At 36.2% G+C, this 18,289-nt stretch overlaps 1 protein-coding gene across 1 annotated transcript in view; it reads left to right on the forward strand.

The window, feature by feature from the left end:
• Positions 1–17,240, forward strand: part of IBTK (inhibitor of Bruton tyrosine kinase) — an 83,523-nt gene extending 66,283 nt beyond the window's left edge. The window contains 4 exon segments of the mRNA XM_017862208.1: positions 5,714–5,863; positions 14,087–14,158; positions 15,008–15,140; positions 15,940–17,240. Coding sequence (XP_017717697.1) covers positions 5,714–5,863; positions 14,087–14,158; positions 15,008–15,140; positions 15,940–16,071 — 487 coding nt within the window. The 3' untranslated portion in view covers positions 16,072–17,240.
• Positions 17,241–18,289: the final 1,049 nt, after the last annotated feature.

The raw sequence follows: 18,289 nt of genomic DNA on the forward strand, positions 1-18,289 counted from the left end.
AAAAAAAAAAAAAAAAAGAATTTGATAATTATCAAATAAAAGTGATATTTGTTATACATTTATTTTATGAAAATGTAATTGGAAAACTTAAGTACAAACATGAGTAATGAGTTTTATGTATCTTAGGACACCAAGAAAATTTATCTAACTGACCAATTATAGATAATTTAGATAATTATAGATGTTATAGGTATTCTGAATTATTATCAACAAGGTGAGAGGTGTCTGAATTGTCTAAAATTAGTAGTTTATGCTCTTTTTATGGCTTCTTAAGACTATACAGGCATACTTTGGAGATACTGCAAGTTCGGTTCCAGACTACCTCAATAAAGCAAACATCACAATAAAGCAAGTCACAAGAAATTTTTGGTTTCCTGGTGCCTATAAAAGTAATGTTTATACTATACTGTAGTTTGCTAAGTGTGCAATAGCATAATATCTACCAAAAAAACCTTAATGTAAAAATATTTTATTGCTAAAAAATGCTAATGGTCATCTGAGCCTTCAGTGAATCATCTTTTTATAGTGGAAGATCTTGCCTTGATGTTGATGACTGCTGAGTGATCAGGGTGGTGCTTTCGTCACTAAGCTTAATTGTTTCTAGCTTTTGATTTAAAGTGAGAGACGTGTGACTTTTTCTTTCTCTTGAACACACAGAGGCCACTGTAGGGTTATTAGTTGGTCTAATGTCAATATTGTTGTTTCTTAGGAAATAGGGAGGCCTAAGGAGGAGAGAGAGAGAGATGGGAGAACTGCCAATTGGTGTAACAGTCAGAAAACAAACATTTATCAATGAAGCTTGCCACCTTGTGTGGATGTGGTTCATGGTGCTCCAAAACAATTATAATAGTAACATCAAAGATCACCATAGATACGATAATAATAAAAAAGTTTGAAATACCAGGAGAATTACCAAAATGTGACACAGAGACACAAAGTGAGCATGTATTGTTAGAAAAATGGCAGGATGTAGTTGTTCCATGCAAGGTAGCCGCAAACCTTCAGCCTGTTTAAAAACACAGTTAACTATGAAGCACAGCAAAGCACAGCAAAGCAAAACACTTCAGTATAAATTGAAATTACTATTATTAAATTGTTGAATAATTTTCTTTCTTGAACTCTTATGAGACTACAAAGTATTTATTTATTTATTTATTTATTTATTTTTTATTGCATTTTAAGTTCTAGGGTACATGTACACAACGTGCAGGTTTGTTACATATGTATACATGTGCCGTGTTGGTGTGCTGTACCCATTAACTTGTCATTTACATTAGGTATATCTCCTAATGCTATCCCTCCCCCCACCCCACAACAGGCCCCGGTGTGTGATGTTCACCTTCCTGTGTACAAGTGATCTCATTGTTCAATTCGCACCTATGAGTGAGAACACCTATGAGTGTTTAGTTTTCTGTTCTTGCAATAGTTTGCTGAGAATGATGGTTTCCAGCCTTATCTATGTCCCTACAAAGGACATGAACTCATCCTTTTTTATGGCTGCATAGTATTCCATGGTGTATATGTGCCACATTTTCTTAATCCAGTCTGTCATTGATGGACATTTGGGTTGGTTCNCCATTAAGCTACCAATGACTTTCTCCACAGAATTGGAAAAGACTACAAAGTATTTTAACCTGAACTCTAGGTAAAACATTAATCATTGAGTGAATATAATGTGATATAATTTTTCATGTCATTATAAAATTATGAGGTAACCACATAATTCAGCATATCACTTGATTTTTAATCAGATACACATAGAATGTAAATACTTGTAACATATGCTTGAAGTAAAAATGGAATAGATTGTTTGCGTGAGGACATATCTCGTATGCATTGGTTTTAAAAAAAAATTGGAACTTTTTTTTGTTTTTGAGACAGGATCTCATTCTGTTGCCCAAGCTGGAGTGCAGTGGTGCAATCTTAGCTCACTGCATCCTTGACTTTCTAGGCTGAAGCAATCCTTCCACCTCAGCCTCCTGAGTAGCTGGGATCACAGGTGTGCATCACCATGCTCAGCTAATTTTTTATTTGTTGTAGAGATGGGTCTTCCTGTGTGTCCCCGGCTGGTCTTGAACTCCTGGGCTCAGCAGTCCTCTTGTTTCTACCTCCGAAAGTGTTGAGAATACAGGCGTGAGCCACTGTTCCTGGCTGAAGTTAACTTTTAATCAGATTTATAGATTGTTATTTATAGAATATATTCATGACTATGGTGATTTATCTGTTTGTTTGTTTTTTTCCTGAGACGGAGTTTTGCTCTGTTGTCCAGGCTGCAGTGCTGTGGCACGATCTTGGCTCACTGCAGCCTCCGCCTCCTGGATTCAAGCACTTCTCCTGCCTCAGCCTCCCGAGTAGCTGGGATTACAGGTGCACACCACCATGCTGAGCTAATTTTGTATTTTTAGTAGAGATGGGGTTTCACCATGTTGGACAGGCTGGTCTCGAACTCCTGACGTCGTGATCCATCCACTTGGGCCTCCCAAAGTGCTAGGATTACAGGTGTGAGCCACCATGCCCAGCCAATTTAACTGTTTTTAAAAATCCTTCTTAAAGGTACATCATTACCTGAAGTATCATCTAATGAGATTTTACTTCTTCAAAAGATTTTTAAAAATATGTTTATGTTAATATTAAGGTTAATGTGCAATTCATTAGCAAATCACAAATTAGCACTCTAAATATACTTGTGGTTGTGGTAGGATTTTCACTAGTTTGTTCACGCATTCATTCGCCTAGTCTGTGCAAATTCCCAGTGTATATAATTGTACTCCTGCTGCTGGCAGGTAGGTGTGGCAATGGAAAGTATTAGAGATAACTGGGTTTTTGCATTAGATTGAAGTTCCAACCAGGCAAATTTTAAGTTTAATGTGAAAACGCTAAGTATGTATGGGATTTGGCTACTTCTCAAAATTAAATGTTTTATTTGGAGAAATAATAGAACATTTCTCATCAGTCATCTTCAGTGGAAGAATACATGGTCTTTGTGGCCTGGCTTGATGTTTGAAAGTAAATTCTTTCAAATTCCATTTAGAGCTAATGCATGCAATATAAAACAATTTCAATTATTTAACATTTTAAAGCTAAAAATATTATTTAGAGTAAAATTACAGGACTTTAGCTGAGGAACAAAATTCTGGTTAATTTTTATTTAGGTTCAAATGTCTAAAATGCTTCTCCATAAATTTTCTGTGGCTGTAAAGGTGGAAAATAGCTGGAGCTTGTGAGTTAGGAAAGTAAAATTGTGGGAAATCAGACACTCTTTCAAATTATGGCATAGTCGGTGGAAAGAACAATAGAACATATTTGAAGAAATCTGTTTGTCGATCCTTTTGCCAGTATCACACAGTCTTAGTTCATTTTGTGCTGCTGTAACAGAGTGGGTAATTTATAATGAACAGATATTTATTGGCTCACAGTTCTAGAGGCTGCGATGTCCAATATCAAGGTGCCGGCATCTGGCAGAAGCCTTGTTGCTACTTCATAGCATAGTGGAAGGCATATGCCAGCAGGGTGAGAGAGCACAAAAAGAGTTAACTACTCTCAGTGATAATGGCATTAGTCGGTTTGTGAGGCACCTCCATAACTTAAACACCTCTTAAAGGTGTCATCTCACAATACAAGCACAGTGACATTTACACTTCAACATGAGTTTTTGGAGGAAATACATTCAGGCCTAGCATATACTATCCTGATTACCGTAATTGGTTTTGTCTTCTTCCAACTTTGTATTTTTTTTTAAAGAATGCTTTGGCTAATCTGGGATTTTTTATTCTCATATAAATTTTGGAATCAGTTTGTCAATTTTTGCAGTTAAAAAACCTGGTGAGATTAATTCAATTTTTAAAATAGCTACAGTCTATATAGATTTTCTGTTATTTTCAGTAATTTGGTTTTTTAAAAATGATATTTGTCTATTCCATGTAAATTGTCAAATTTATTTGTGTTAAGTTGTTTATAACATTTCTATCTTTTTTTTTTTCTGTTTTGTTTTTCATTTTTTGAGACAGAGTCTTGCTCTGTCACCCAGCCTGGAATGCAGTGGCTCAGTCTCAGCTCACTGCAACCTCTGCCTCCCAGGTTCAAACGATTCTCATGCCTCAGCCTCCTGAGTAGCTGGGATTACAGGTGTGCGCCACCATGCCCAGCTAATTTTTGTGTTTTTAGTAGAGACGGAGTTTCACCATATTGGCCAGGCTGGTCTCAAACTCCTGGGCTCGAGCAATCCACCTGCCTTGGCCTCCCAAAGTGCTGGGGATTACAGGCGTGAGCCACTGTACCTGACTTTATAAGATTTCTTTATTACCCTTTTAATTTCTGTAATTNTTTTGTTTTCATTTTTTGAGACAGAGTCTTGCTCTGTCACCCAGCCTGGAATGCAGTGGCTCAGTCTCAGCTCACTGCAACCTCTGCCTCCCAGGTTCAAACGATTCTCATGCCTCAGCCTCCTGAGTAGCTGGGATTACAGGTGTGCGCCACCATGCCCAGCTAATTTTGTGTTTTAGTAGAGACGGAGTTTCACCATATTGGCCAGGCTGGTCTCAAACTCCTGGGCTCGAGCAATCCACCTGCCTTGGCCTCCCAAAGTGCTGGGGATTACAGGCGTGAGCCACTGTACCTGACTTTATAAGATTTCTTTATTACCCTTTTAATTTCTGTAATTATTTATTGCTTCCTAACAGATTATGCTTGAACAACATCTTAAAACAACCAACATTTATTATCATAATTCCTTTGGGTCAGGAATCTCAGCTGAGTGCCTCTGACTCAGGATCTTCCACAGTGCTGCAGTCAAGGTTTGCCCAGGGCTATAGTCATTTCAAGGCATGACTTGAAGAGGACCTACTTTCAAGATTACTCACATAGATATAGAATTCTGGATTGACATTCTTTACCTCTTTCATCATATTAAAGATTCCCTTCCATCGTCTTTTGGGCTTCATTGTTTCAAATAACAAGCTACTCATTTTCATTCTGTGTTGCGTTTCTCTGGCTGCTTTCAAGATTTTCTGTTTAGCTTTGGATTTCAGCTGTTTATTTATTATGTGTCTAAGTATGGTTTTCTTTGTTTTATCTTTTTTGGGGTTTGCCAAAATTCTGGAGTCTTTAAATTTATATCTTCTACCAAATTTGGGAAAATTTTGGCCATTGTTTCTTTTTCTAAAAACTGCCATATCTCTCTTCTTTATTTCTGGGACTTCAGTTATACCTATGACAGACCTTTTGATTTTATCTTATAACTCACTATGGGATAATTTTCTTCAACTTCTCTTTTTTGTTTTCAGATTCAAAATTTCTTTTGGTTTATCTTCAAGTTTACCAACTCTTCAATCTATACAGTGAATTTTAAAAAATATATTAAAAATTATTGAATTTTCGTTTTGTTCTTTTTTTAATAGCTTCTTTTGCCAAGCTTACCTATTTTTAATGAACTTTTGTTGTCATTATCTGATGCATAATTATAATATCTATTTTAATATTATTGCTGATTTTAACATCTAAGTTATCTCTAGACTTGGTCTTCATTGATTACTTTTTCTTATGGAATAGTTTTGGATATTTCACAATTGGCATCAAGAATCCAACATCACACTGAAAACTGTAATTGTATATTGTAAAATTTTTGGTGTACATTCTCTTATTGTTCTCTTATAACTTCCAGCAATGCCCTTTTACAAAATGGATGTTTTAACATGATCTTTGCTTTCTTTTGCAGGGCATCTTCTCTGCATTCAGTTTCATCCAAGTCATTCCGGGATTTCTTACTAGAAGAAAAAAAGTCTGTTACTAGCCATAGTTCAGGCGATCATGTCAAAAAAGTTTCTTTTAAAGGAATTGAAAATTCTCAGGCAGCAAAAATTGTCAGGTAATAAAACAAACGTAAAACTAATACAGTTTCTACCTTAAAATAGTCTGTGGTGGTTTTATGTTCTGAAATAATCTTTAAAACTTTATGAGGCAGATTTTTTTGTACACTCTTTTACATTCAGAATTAAAATTAGCATGTGTAAATTCCTTCCCCACTTAAAAAATTTGAAACAGTTATTGAGATATAATTGACTTAAAATCAAGTGCATCTATTTAAAGTACACATTCTGTAGTTTCAGCACATATGTACACCTGTGACACCACCACAACATTCAAAATAGTGAACATAAGCATCATTTTCAGATGTTTTGTCATGACCCTTTGTAATCCCTTCCTCTCTTCCTTCTGTTTCCCCCTCCCAAGCAGCTACTAATCTGCCAATACAGACTAGCTTGTGCATTTTAGAGTTTTATATCAGCAGGGTCGTGCAGTAGGTACCCGTAGTAAAAAGTAGTCTTTTACTCAGCATAATTATTTCGAGATTTATTCATGCTGTTATGGGTATCCATTGATTCTGTTTCATTGCCGAATAGTATTTCATTGTATGGGCATACCACATACAATGTGTTTATCTGTGCATCTGTTGATGAACCTTTGGGTATTTGCAATTTTTTCTCTAGCTATTTTTTAATTTTAATTATCATGAAAGTAGAGATGGGGGTTTCATTATGTTGCCCAGGCTGGTCTCGAACTCCTGGCCTCAAGCAGTTCTCCCACCTCAGCCTTCCAAAGTGCTAGGATTACAGGCATGAGCCGCCACACCTGGCCTAGCTATTTTTGATACTGCTTTAGAAAGTCCAATGTATTTTTTTTTTTTTGAGGTGGAGTCTCGCTCTGTCACCGGGGCTGGAGTGCAGTGGTCCGATCTCAGCTCACTGCAAGCTCCGCCTCCCGGGTTTACGCCATTCTCCTGCCTCAGCCTCCCGAGTAGCTGGGACTACAGATGCCCGCCACCTCGCCCGGCTAGTTTTTTGTATTTTTTTTTGGAGAGACGGGGTTTCACCGTGTTGGCCAGGGGTCCAATGTATTTTAAAGAAAAACGTTTCATATTTTAAATGCCTACATGAAGCATCAAAATCTATCTATAATTTAAAAGCAGTATTTTCAGTGAGCTGTGATCGAACCACTGCACTCCAGCATGGATGACAGAGTGAGACCTGGTCTCAAACAAACAAAACAAAATAAGTAAGATATGTTATGTCCAATTCAAGTGCATCAAACAGATAATATAAACTTCTCTGAGTGAAGCACGGAACAGAGACTGGGGAGTTATACTAGTTTAATGTCACTTTACCTGCCCTGAGGAACTATCAAAGTCTTCTGACGACAATGTTTGGAAACTCCTGATTTAGATGAAATGTTTAGGCATATTTTCACTGTTAGTATTGTGACTGTCTTCTTTCTTACAGATATTTACTTTTAGGAGGAAAGTTCTTGAGCCTTAAAAGATCTGAAGTCATCTCCCTAACTTGTCTAATACTTCTAGCATTAAAATACTGTTTTAAAATAAAAATCCTAGGCTGAGTTTGGTGGCTTAATGCCTGTAATCCTAGCACTTTGGGAGGCCGAGGTGGGCAGATCACTTGAGTCTAGAGGTTTGAGACCAGCCTGGCAACATGATGAAACCCTGTCTCTACAAAAAATAGCAAGAAAAATAAATTAGCTCAGGTTGGTGGCATGTGCCTGTAGTGCCATCTATTCAGGAGGCTGGGTTGGGAGGATTGCTTGAGCCTGGGAGGTAAAGGCTGCAGTTAGCCATGATTGTGCCACTGCACTCCAGCCTGAGCAACAGAGGGAGACCCCGTCTCAAAAACAAACAAACAAAACAAAACAAAAAAAACCTTAAATGGAATACTAACACATGAAGCAGATTAAGTATTTTTGCATATTAATTTATACAATTATAATTATGATAGGCTTATAAATATAAAACTAGGTACATAGTCTTAAAATTGGCTATCAAACATTTATTGATGATGAACTTTGTATCAGACATTATGCTAAGTATTAAAGTTACAGTGGTGAACAGATTAGCCCCTGCCTATTTAGAACTATCCTCCTTTCTTGTTTTGCCATAGAAAAGTTCTCTCTCTTATCTTAGGCCAATACCTGTGCTTTTATCTTAATGCTTCCCACTTCAGAAGCCTGAAAACTATTAATTATCCCTTTCCTTTCTTGTGTAAGATTCAACCTTTTCCTTTTAACTAGATTTTTCCTCTCTGATTTTGAATGTGCTCAGGTCTCTCCTGTGGTCTGGGCACACTTTCTTCTATCAGTTGTCCTGTCATTACCAATTCTCCATCTCCTTCACAGCCAGATTTCTCAAAAGAGTTGTCACCTCCCACTCAGTCCGTAATTCATTCTGTCTCCCAGCCCCATTACTAGTATCTCTTGCCCATATCTATCATCTGGGCTTTAGACTTAATTATCTCTTATTGACCCTACCATTCTATCTGGATGTTCAGAAACACTGCAAACTTCATGTCCAAAACGAAACTTAGTGTTTTCCTCATACCCCTCTCATAAAACCAAAATCAAACAAAATATAGAAAACATAGCATAGCCTATTCTTTCGGAATTTTCTTCCTCAGTAAATAGGAAGAAATTTGTGTCTTTGGCACTTCCATTTTCTTCACGAGTATTCAGTCTACTGTTAGAGCATTCCAGTTTTATCTCTTAAATATTTCTCAAATCCATATACTAAATTTTATCTCCAGTGCTATCACCTCTGATTCAGTTTACTGTGATACTTCACCTAGGCCACCTGAGTTGCCCTACTGACTGATCTTGCCTTTCTTTCCTCCAATATATTAAGCCAGTGTGTTCTTTTTTAAAATTTGGAGTTACTGCTTTTAAGAAAAAAGCTATAGCATTCTTAATATGGCCTTCAAGGCCTACATAGTCTGGCTCCTGCCTACTGTCTTTAACTTGATTTTGTAACCTGATCTCTGTGTTCTAGTCCTCTTGGCCTTCTCTGAGTTCTCAAATGCACTTTCCGTCTTTCCACCTCCTAACCCTTTGACAGACTGATTCTAACTCTTCTTTCAATATCTATTCAGTTATATTCTTTGGAGAAGTCTGACTTGCTGGGGCAGTTTACTGTTGTATGTTCTCATAGTACTTTTTATTGTACGTCCCACATTTATTAGTGTAATTCTTTAACATTTGTCTACTCTTAAGTATTTTCATGTCTGTATGTTTAATTATATGTTCAATGAGAGCAAGGAGGTTTGTCATTGCTCATCATTTTACTACCAGTATTCAGACTGGCTCCTGGCATGTAGTAGGTGCTTCGTGTGTCTGGTGAATGACTGAATGAGTAAATTAATTAAAATTGTTACCCTGTTTGAAGTAACATTTGTTTCTAATGTAGTGAGTTGTATTGCATGTCTTAGATATATCAATTTAAAGGTATGAAAATTAAGATAATTTTTGTATTTTTATATTTTAAATATTAATATTCATTGAAACTTTAAAAAATGTCTTTAGATATATAATGATTTGTCATGGAACTTAAAATATGGATCTGTGGTTTCATAGTTGATCACTAGAGTGTGCTATAACATCAGGGCTCTTAATTATAAGTGTGCCCTGTTACATACTGCTTTGGAAGTTTGACTTAATGGAGTTTATGACAGTATGACATATCCATAGCTTCAGTATTTTTGGTATGGGAGTTAATGTTTTAAATAGCTGTGGCTATCACTGATAGTGATTCTGAGAAAGAAAGCATATAGCTTTGAGTTTCAGAGTTTTTTTTCTATCATAGAAAACATAATAAGTATGCTTTTTTAAAAAGGAAATATAAAACATTACAGACAAACTAAAATATTCATTAATTTGCAAATTATGGGCTACATGGTACTGGCCTCTGTTGGGTATATATAAAAGTAGAATGTATAGGCGCAGCCTTTCATGTGTCTGAAATCTAGTTGATAAATATTAACGTACGTACAGGGATGTTAAATGATAGAATAAGAATGAAATTACGATACAAGGTCCAGGCGCTGTGGCTCACGCCTGTAATCTCAGCACTTTGGGAGGCCGAGGCAGGCGGATCACCTGCGGTCGGGAGTTCAAGACCAGCCTGACCAACATGGAGAAACCCCATCTCTACTAAAAATACAAAATTAGCCAGGCCTGGGGTGGCACATGCCTGTAATCCCAGCTACTTGGGAGGCTGAGGCAGGAAAGTTGCTTGAACCCAGGAGTCAGAGGCGGAGGTTGCAGTGACCCGAGATTGCGCCATTGCACTCCAGCCTGGGCAACAAGAGCGAAACTCCATCTCAAAAAAAAAAAAAAAAAGCCAGGCATAGTGGTGCATGTCTGTAATTCCAGCTACTAGGGAGGCAGAGGCAGGAGAATTGCTTGAACTGGGAGGTGGAAGTTGCAGTGAGCCAGGATCATGCCACCACACTCCAGCCTGAGTAACAGAGTGAGACTCTGTCTCCAAAACAACAGCAGGAACAACAAAAAAACAAAAAGAAAGAAATTACGATACAATATAGAAGTATTAAAGAGATTACAAAATGATGAAGTACCAAATGAGTGGTTCTGAGAAGGAAAACTGAGCATGGGCTCAGTTTTGGGTTGTTGTCAGGAAGACTTCATTGCAGAAGGGTTTGAGCTGTGTTAGTTCATAAGCACTTTTTATATTCATTTCTAAATATTACTATATTTATAAGCATGTGAATAATATTAGAAAAAAAGAGATCACTTAATTCTTGATTCCTTTCATTGTCATAAGCTTTTGAATACAGGATGGGATTTTTAAAAGAAGAAGTAAGAGAAGATGGGGCAGTATAAACAGAGGAAATTGTAGGAGTTAAGAAGATAGGAATGCTTATGGTCCTTTGGGGAGTTAGGGTGCTAGGGGTTGGGGACTCATCTCAGGAAATTCCACAAATTATACATTCTTGTTTAAGTTGTAGAAAATGTAGTTTTTTCCAAGATTAGGGCAAGAATGACAATGTAATTTAAGGGTGTTAACATCTAAAAGTGAGCAATTTGTACAATTTTTATTGTTTATTGTTGCTTAGGTATTCTTTTTCATTTCATCTGCTTTTATTTCCTATTTTCCTTTCACTGAAATGTCCCCTTATGTAATTCTGGAAAGAAAATGTAAGCTGTGTTTCTTTTTTTTTTTTTCGAGACAGAGTCTTGCTCTTGTCGCCCAGGCTGGAGTACAAGGGTGTGATCTCCACTCACTGCAACCTCTGCCTCCAGGTTCAAGTGATTCTCCTGCCTCAGCCACCCCAGTAGCTGCGACTACAGGCGCCTGCCACCGCGCCCGGCTGATGTTTGTATTTTTAATAGAGACGGGGTTTTGCCATGTTGGTCAGACTAGTCTCAAACTCCTGACCTCAGGTGATCTGCCCACCTCAGCCTCCCAAAGTGCTGGGATTACAGGTGTGAGCCACTGCACCCAGCTGAGCTTATGTTTCTAATTAGTGAGAAAAACTACTTGTGAGACAAAAATTATTCTATGATTATATCAGCTCTAATCTTATATAAAAATCTTTCTAATTAAGCTAGTACAATTTTTTTTAAGGCCAACTGAGCAAAGAATAATTTAGTTCCTTTAAAGTGTAAATGTGACAATATTAATGTGTTTTGGTCAAACAAAAATCTTTTTTTTTTTTGAGACGGAGTTTTGTTCTTGTTGCCCAGGCTGGAGTGCAATGGCGTGATCTTGGCTCACCGCAACCTCTGCCTTCTGGGTTCAAGCGATTCTCCTGCCTCCGCACCTTGAGTAGCTGGGATGACAGGCATACGCCACCAAGCCCAGATAATTTTGTATTTTTAGTAGAGATGGGGTTTCTCCATGTTAGTCAGGGTGGTCTCAAACTCCCTACCTTAGGTGATCCGCCTGACTTGGCCTCCCAAAGTGCTGGGATTACAGGCGTGAGCCACTACGCCCGGCCTGAACAAAAATCTTTTAAGGAAAATGTCAGTTAACCTTTTTATGTTGCTGTTTATTTTCAGAAGGCTAAATTTTATACAGATTGTCTCTTGTGATATCTACTTTTATGTTGCTAATGTCGAAAACTCAATAATGCTATATTTATTATTTGGAAGTTTAGAATGTTTTTGATATTTATTTAATCATAGCTCTATTTTATTTGACAAATTTGGTTCATTTTAAGATGAAATTTTGACAGACTACACGTTGTTTGGATAAATTTGTAGTTAATGAGATTATCCACTGAAAATCATGAGTGGAAAAGTTATGGAATTGTAGTCTTAGGAAACATATTTGAGATTCAGTATAACATGTTACAGCTCTTTCTGAATCTTTCTGTATCTCAGTTTCATCATATGGAAATGAGAGTAGTAATACCATGCAGGTTTACTACAAAGCTTGTATCAGTTTGTAATTCAGTAGCTATATCGCTAAGAAAAGTTATCAGTAATTTAAAGCAATAAAGAACCTAAAAACCTCTGCTTTTCATTATCATATACTAAAAAAACCCTTTGAATTTCTGTTGCAGTCATTAGTTTTCTAATTATTTTTTCATAAACAAGTATTTCCAAGTATTCTGCTGGACATTGAGGTACAAAGATGAATGAAGCAGTCCTGTTCCTCAAGAGACTAGTCTAGCAATTAAGATTGACATGTAAACGATAGTAACAGTGTGTGATGCTTTATCATAATGATTGAAGTTTTGTAGGAGGAGAGAGAAAATGACATTTGAGCCAACAGTATAAGAATGAGAAGACATTTGAAGTGGAATGTATTCCAGAATAAGGGGAATAGTAGAAATAAAGGCAGCTGTGTGATCATGGAAAAAACACCGTACTCTAAATCAAAAAGACCAGATTTTTGTTATCTCTCTGCTACTTATCTAATTTGTGAATCAGACAAATTATATAATATTCTTTGAGTTTGTTTTTTCATCTCTATAATGGGTTAATATATGCTTTCTTCACAGGGTATTGCAAAGATTAAATGGGATAATACACATGAAGTACTTAAGCTCTTAGTAAATTTGTTTGCCCACACATCAGGGCTAAACATTTTAGCTTTCAGTGCATTTTGTACTCTGGCCCTACTGTTTCTTTTAAACTTTATTTCTCTTTAAGTTTCTTCCTTGCCCTGAATTCAGACATTCTTTGCTTATTAAAGAGAACAGCCTGCCTTTACTTAAAGCACTGAAATCTTTTATAGGTCTGTGTATTTGTACAACCAAAATTCTTTTTAATTGTCCCTCTCCTCAGCTTTAATGTCATTTCCTCAGTGAAGCCATCAGTGTATACCATCTTCCATATTTTAGTTTTTCTCCTGTGCATCCATAGTACTGTATACATTGTTTTATCATTGCTTAAGTATATTTTTAAATCTTCCCCATCAGAATTTTTTGAGGGGAGAAGATTGGGTTTTAATCAGCCTGATTTTCAGCACCTACGATAATCCTGACATGCTCAATAAATGTGTGTAAATGAATCATGAAGTCAATATTTTAGGTCCTGTTAATTTACTCTCTGACTTTGTGTTGTTAAACCTGTCTAGTCCTCAGTTTGCTCATTGCTGAAAGAGAGCATTGGAGTGATCTAGATAATTTCTAGGGACCTTTCTAACTGTAAAATTCCACAATTACCTCATCTGCATTGTACCTTTTTAAGTTTTTCTCCTTACTGGAATGCTTCTTACTGCTTTCATCATATACCTCTTTTTTATTATCTTCTCAAGTTCATTCTTCTCCATGAGGCCCTCTCAAATGATTAAATATTGTGATTTGTATAGTTCTTATAGCCAGTATAACTCAATTTGTTATACTGTCTTAAATTCTGTTCTATTATTTTATATGTCATTTTGTATGTTGTTTCCTTAACTGGCTTGTGAATTCTTAGAAGGTAAAGATCATATTTTGTATTTCTGTCCTATCTGTAATTCTTTGCTCATAAAGTATATTAGCGCCTCACAAAATTTGGCTGTTAATTATCTGATTTAGAGATTATTGGTTTATCTGGTATATATATAATATTATTAGAAATAGGCTATTTCTTGCAATATCTTTCTCTATGATATTTTATACAGAAGGTTTTATAAATATATATAGATTATTTTGTTTACTTATAATTTTAAAGGTAAGCTTGACTGCACTTATTTAATTTGCCTCTGGAGTCAGGAGTTTACAATTCTTCCTCTGTATATATTAATAAGCAGTTTGACTAATATTACTAGAAGCTTTAATCTTTAATTTTGGCATTTGTTTTGCAGATGCTCTACCCATGGTACCCCAGGACCAGAAGGCAACCATATTTCAGATTTACCACTTCCAGACAGTCCCAAGTAAGATTAATTGATAAGTTATGGGCCTCCAAAGCTAAGTTGCTGCTTAGCATTGAAAACATTAAGGCCGAGTGCAGTGGCTCACACCTGTAATCCCAGCACTTTAGGAGACAGAGGTGGGTGGATCATCTGAGGTCAGGAGTTCAAGACCAGCCTGGCCAACATGGTGAAACCCTGTCTCTACTAAAAATACAAAACTTAGCTGGGCATGGTGGCGCACGCCTGTGATCCCAGCTACTCATGAGGCTAGGGCAGGAGAATCGCTTGAACCTGGGAGGCAGAGGTTGCAGTGAGCCAAGATCATGCCACTGCACTCCAGCCTGGGTGACACAGCGAGACTCCATCTCAAAAAAAAAAAAAAAAGAGAAAAGGAGAATGTTAAGAAATTGGGAATAGTATGGTGTTGAGTAGAATGTATTACTTGAATCCTCTCTGTACTGTAGTTGGAGTTACCTTTCTGTTCAGATATGTTGTTTCTGCTCCCTCCCCATTTCCTGGTACTTTCCAAAACCTTCTCTCTAACACTGGTCCAAATAAAACATTAGTTCTCCTGTTTTTCTGTTTCTCACCTCATCATTCTGTAATCTCTGTGAAAGCTTCCAGGTTTGCTCATTGTAGGTCACTGGAAAAAATTGTAGCATTGCTAAAGAGCATTTCAGAGAAAATTTTGTAGGCAAAAATTTAGGAAGATGAGTGAAACTCATCATTCTGTAAGCTGCGAAAGCTTCCAGGTTTGCTCATTGTAGATCACTGGAAAAAATTGTAGCATTGCTAAAGAGTATTTCAGAGAAAATTTTGTGTGCAAAAATTTAGGAAGATGAGTGAAACTCGTTATTATTATTCTTTCAGTCCCTGGCTATCTTCTTCAGTGACTGCTCCATCCATGGTAGCCCCAGTCACTTTTGCATCTATTGTAGAAGAAGAACTACAACAGGAAGCAGCTCTTATTAGAAGTCGAGAAAAACCCTTGGCTCTGATTCAGGTAAATAACACACTTAGTAGGGTTTAATTCAGAGAAGAACTATATTTCCTACTTAGGTTTTAAGAAAATCATGTTTGTTTGCTTTGAACAGGTGCCTGTATCTATGAAATTAAAATGTAAATGCCAGGTAAAATTGAACTGAGGCATCTAGCAGTGTATTTATTAGTTGTAGATATTCAGGACAATTCATTTATGACTAATAAATTATGATAAAGCTTATATTTTTGCTTTGGTGATACTTTGGATTATTTGTTTTTTAAAATGACCAGTAGAGAATTTGGCAGTATTCTCTAGTGCTACACTTGGCTTCTGTATCAGTAAGAATTCTAAGATTATAAGCAACAGAAGCCTACTCTGGCTAACCTAAGGAAAACATAATTTATTTGAGGGCTATTAAGATTCCATAGACTTAGCTGAAAGACCAGACAGCCAGGCTTGGAAACAGAAAAGACCCATAGTAGCACTGGAAAGTTCAGAAGCAAGATTTAGAGGACTTGTGCAATAGCAGAAAGTATCTCACAGAATAAAGCTATTGGAATGAATGAATTTCAGCAATCATTTTCAGTTTCTTTTTCCTTCTGCTCAAGATTCAAATTCAAGAGCCCATGGGCATCTCATGATTCTACCTCAGGTCTCAAGCTTTTTCCTTGCCACAGAGATAGCAGGATACTTGATTTAATTTCACTGTATTGTATCCATGGAAAGTGGTAGTACCTCAAAAGGAAATTGGAAGGCAAATACATCCTGCTTAATTTATAATCAAAAGAATAAAAAGTCTTCTTTCCCTTCCTCCTTTCAGATTGAGGAGCATGCCATACAAGATTTATTGGTTTTCTATGAGGCATTTGGCAACCCTGAAGAGTTTGTCATTGTTGAAAGGACACCGCAGGGACCACTGGCAGTACCTATGTGGAATAAGCATGGATGCTAGTTCACTGTGGAGTTGAGATGCATTTTTCATAATTATGAGTTTGTTTGTATAAAGAAAAGCTGTGGAAAAGAGTCTTAGAGATTTTATAATATCATTCTAAATAGATTAAGAAAGGATATAATTTCTTTACTGCAGTCAAATCATATAATGTTTGTATGATTAAAAATAAATTTCTGAGAATTGTGATTTTAGTAACTTTATATAAAATGTGTGAGACAAAACTTATTAAGGTTAAATAGAATTGTTTCTTCTGAATAATCTAACAAAGGAAAATATAAGTGATTGAATCATAAGATATAAGGGGAGTGAAGTATTAAAAATAACTTTTTTGTTTGAGAACTTGAGAATTTAGAAGATTTTGCCAAGTATGTGTTGTTGCTTGACTTTTTAAGTATAGCATTGATTAATTTGAAAATCAATGAATCATGAAAAGTAGAGCATCAGTTATTACTTCTGATTCATTAATGGCCAGAATTTTGTGTTTGGTCTAATAGTTGTGTCACCATTCTTGTTGCTTTTTAAAAATCAGGCTATGCCTGTGGTCCATGTCTGTTGAAAGCTTGACCTGCACAAATGCTGTATTTCTGTTTGGACCACATTTTCTCCATTTTGCATTAAGCAGTAGAGTACAGTGGAAAGGGAATAAGAATACTGATTATGAAAAAAAAAAAGATTTGGAGTCATCGTGGGTTGTTTATTTTTAATGGGATGGAGGATCTTAAAAACACCTAGTTGTGAGAGAATCAATTTCTGAAAGTATTAAAATTTCTGAAAATAAATGCTTAATTACACATACAGGAATTAAACAGTTTGGAAGAGGGTTGGATTATCATTACCTTTGTAATACTGTATAATCAGAAGTTTTCTGAACCTCAGTTGTACATCTAGACATAAAAGTTGTTTTCTTTATAGGATGTTGTTTGGTTTGTTTGAGTGTTTAAATTTTTGAAAAACAAATGTTAAATTTGTGCTTCCGTACCTAGATAAATTGGAAAGGTTAATGTTCTAGTTTCTGGAAGATAAGTCTGGAAGACACATAAGCAATTCACTGCTATAATTTAGTTGATGTAAAATGGCGGAAACTGACTCAATATTTCAGGTTTAGCTCTACCCAAAAGCAGCAGACATGTAAGCAGATGTGCAATAAAAAATGATCTTGATCCATTTCACTAATGTGTGCTTCACATTTTTTACAATAATGACATTTATTATGGAAAGAGTTAATATTTTTTCTGATGTGCTACACTAATAGCCAGTACATGGTTAAGTTGATGCTGCATTTATTCTAAGACGGATTTAAAAAGGCAGTTTTCTAAATATGAAGTTGTGAATTTTTATGTGTGTTTGAGTAAATTGAGAAATGAATTTTATAAATGTTTTATCGTTGTTGCTGTAAAGCCTTTGAAGTAATTGATTTCATTTGAAACTTTGATTATGCTGTATATAATGACATCTTTAATATTTACAGATGCTGTAAAGTGATGATTTTCTTGCTGTCCTCCATGCTGCCTGGGAAGCAGTCTTGGGGGTCTTTGTTGGATGGGGTGTGAAAGAGGGGCATGAACTGAACCGAGTCTGTGAGGCTTTAGGCCGTTACAAACCACAACCAGAGCAGTTGCACTTTATGGTCTGTTTTATGTAGTGAGGTATTATATATAATTTTATTGGGAAAAAAGGAGTTCTTTTGCTAGTAAAGTTAAACACTGCCATAAACTGTATTTCTTCATAAATAATTCCGTGAAGATAGCTATCTGACACATTGCTGTCAAAACGCCCAGGAAAGTGATAGGGGTTTTCTTTCTCCCCTAACAAAATAACATTATTCTGCTACAGTATTCATCTCTAATTCCATAACCTCAAAAATTCCTGATAGAATTGAAGAAATACTGGAAATGACAAATTTAAAAGATCAGTGGGATAGAGAGATCTTTAAGATTTATGGAAACACTTACAGAAGTTTTTTTTTGTTTGTTTTTGTTTTTTTTTTCTTGAGGCACAATCTCACTCCATCACTCAGACTGGAGTGCAGTGGCACAATTTTGGCTGACTGCAACCTTCGCCTCCTGGCAGAACTATTCAGACTGAAAAAGTGATGGTTGGGTAGGACATTGGGATAAGGGCATGTCAGAGGCAGAATATGCTTAAAATTTGCAAAATCAAGAAGACTGCAAAGTCAAATTTGTTGACAAGATATTGAGATTCAGGACTCTTCTTCAAG

This window comes from Rhinopithecus bieti, unplaced genomic scaffold, assembly GCF_001698545.2.
Source record: "Rhinopithecus bieti isolate Rb0 unplaced genomic scaffold, ASM169854v2 scaffold_62671, whole genome shotgun sequence".
Lineage (NCBI taxonomy): Eukaryota > Metazoa > Chordata > Mammalia > Primates > Cercopithecidae > Rhinopithecus > Rhinopithecus bieti.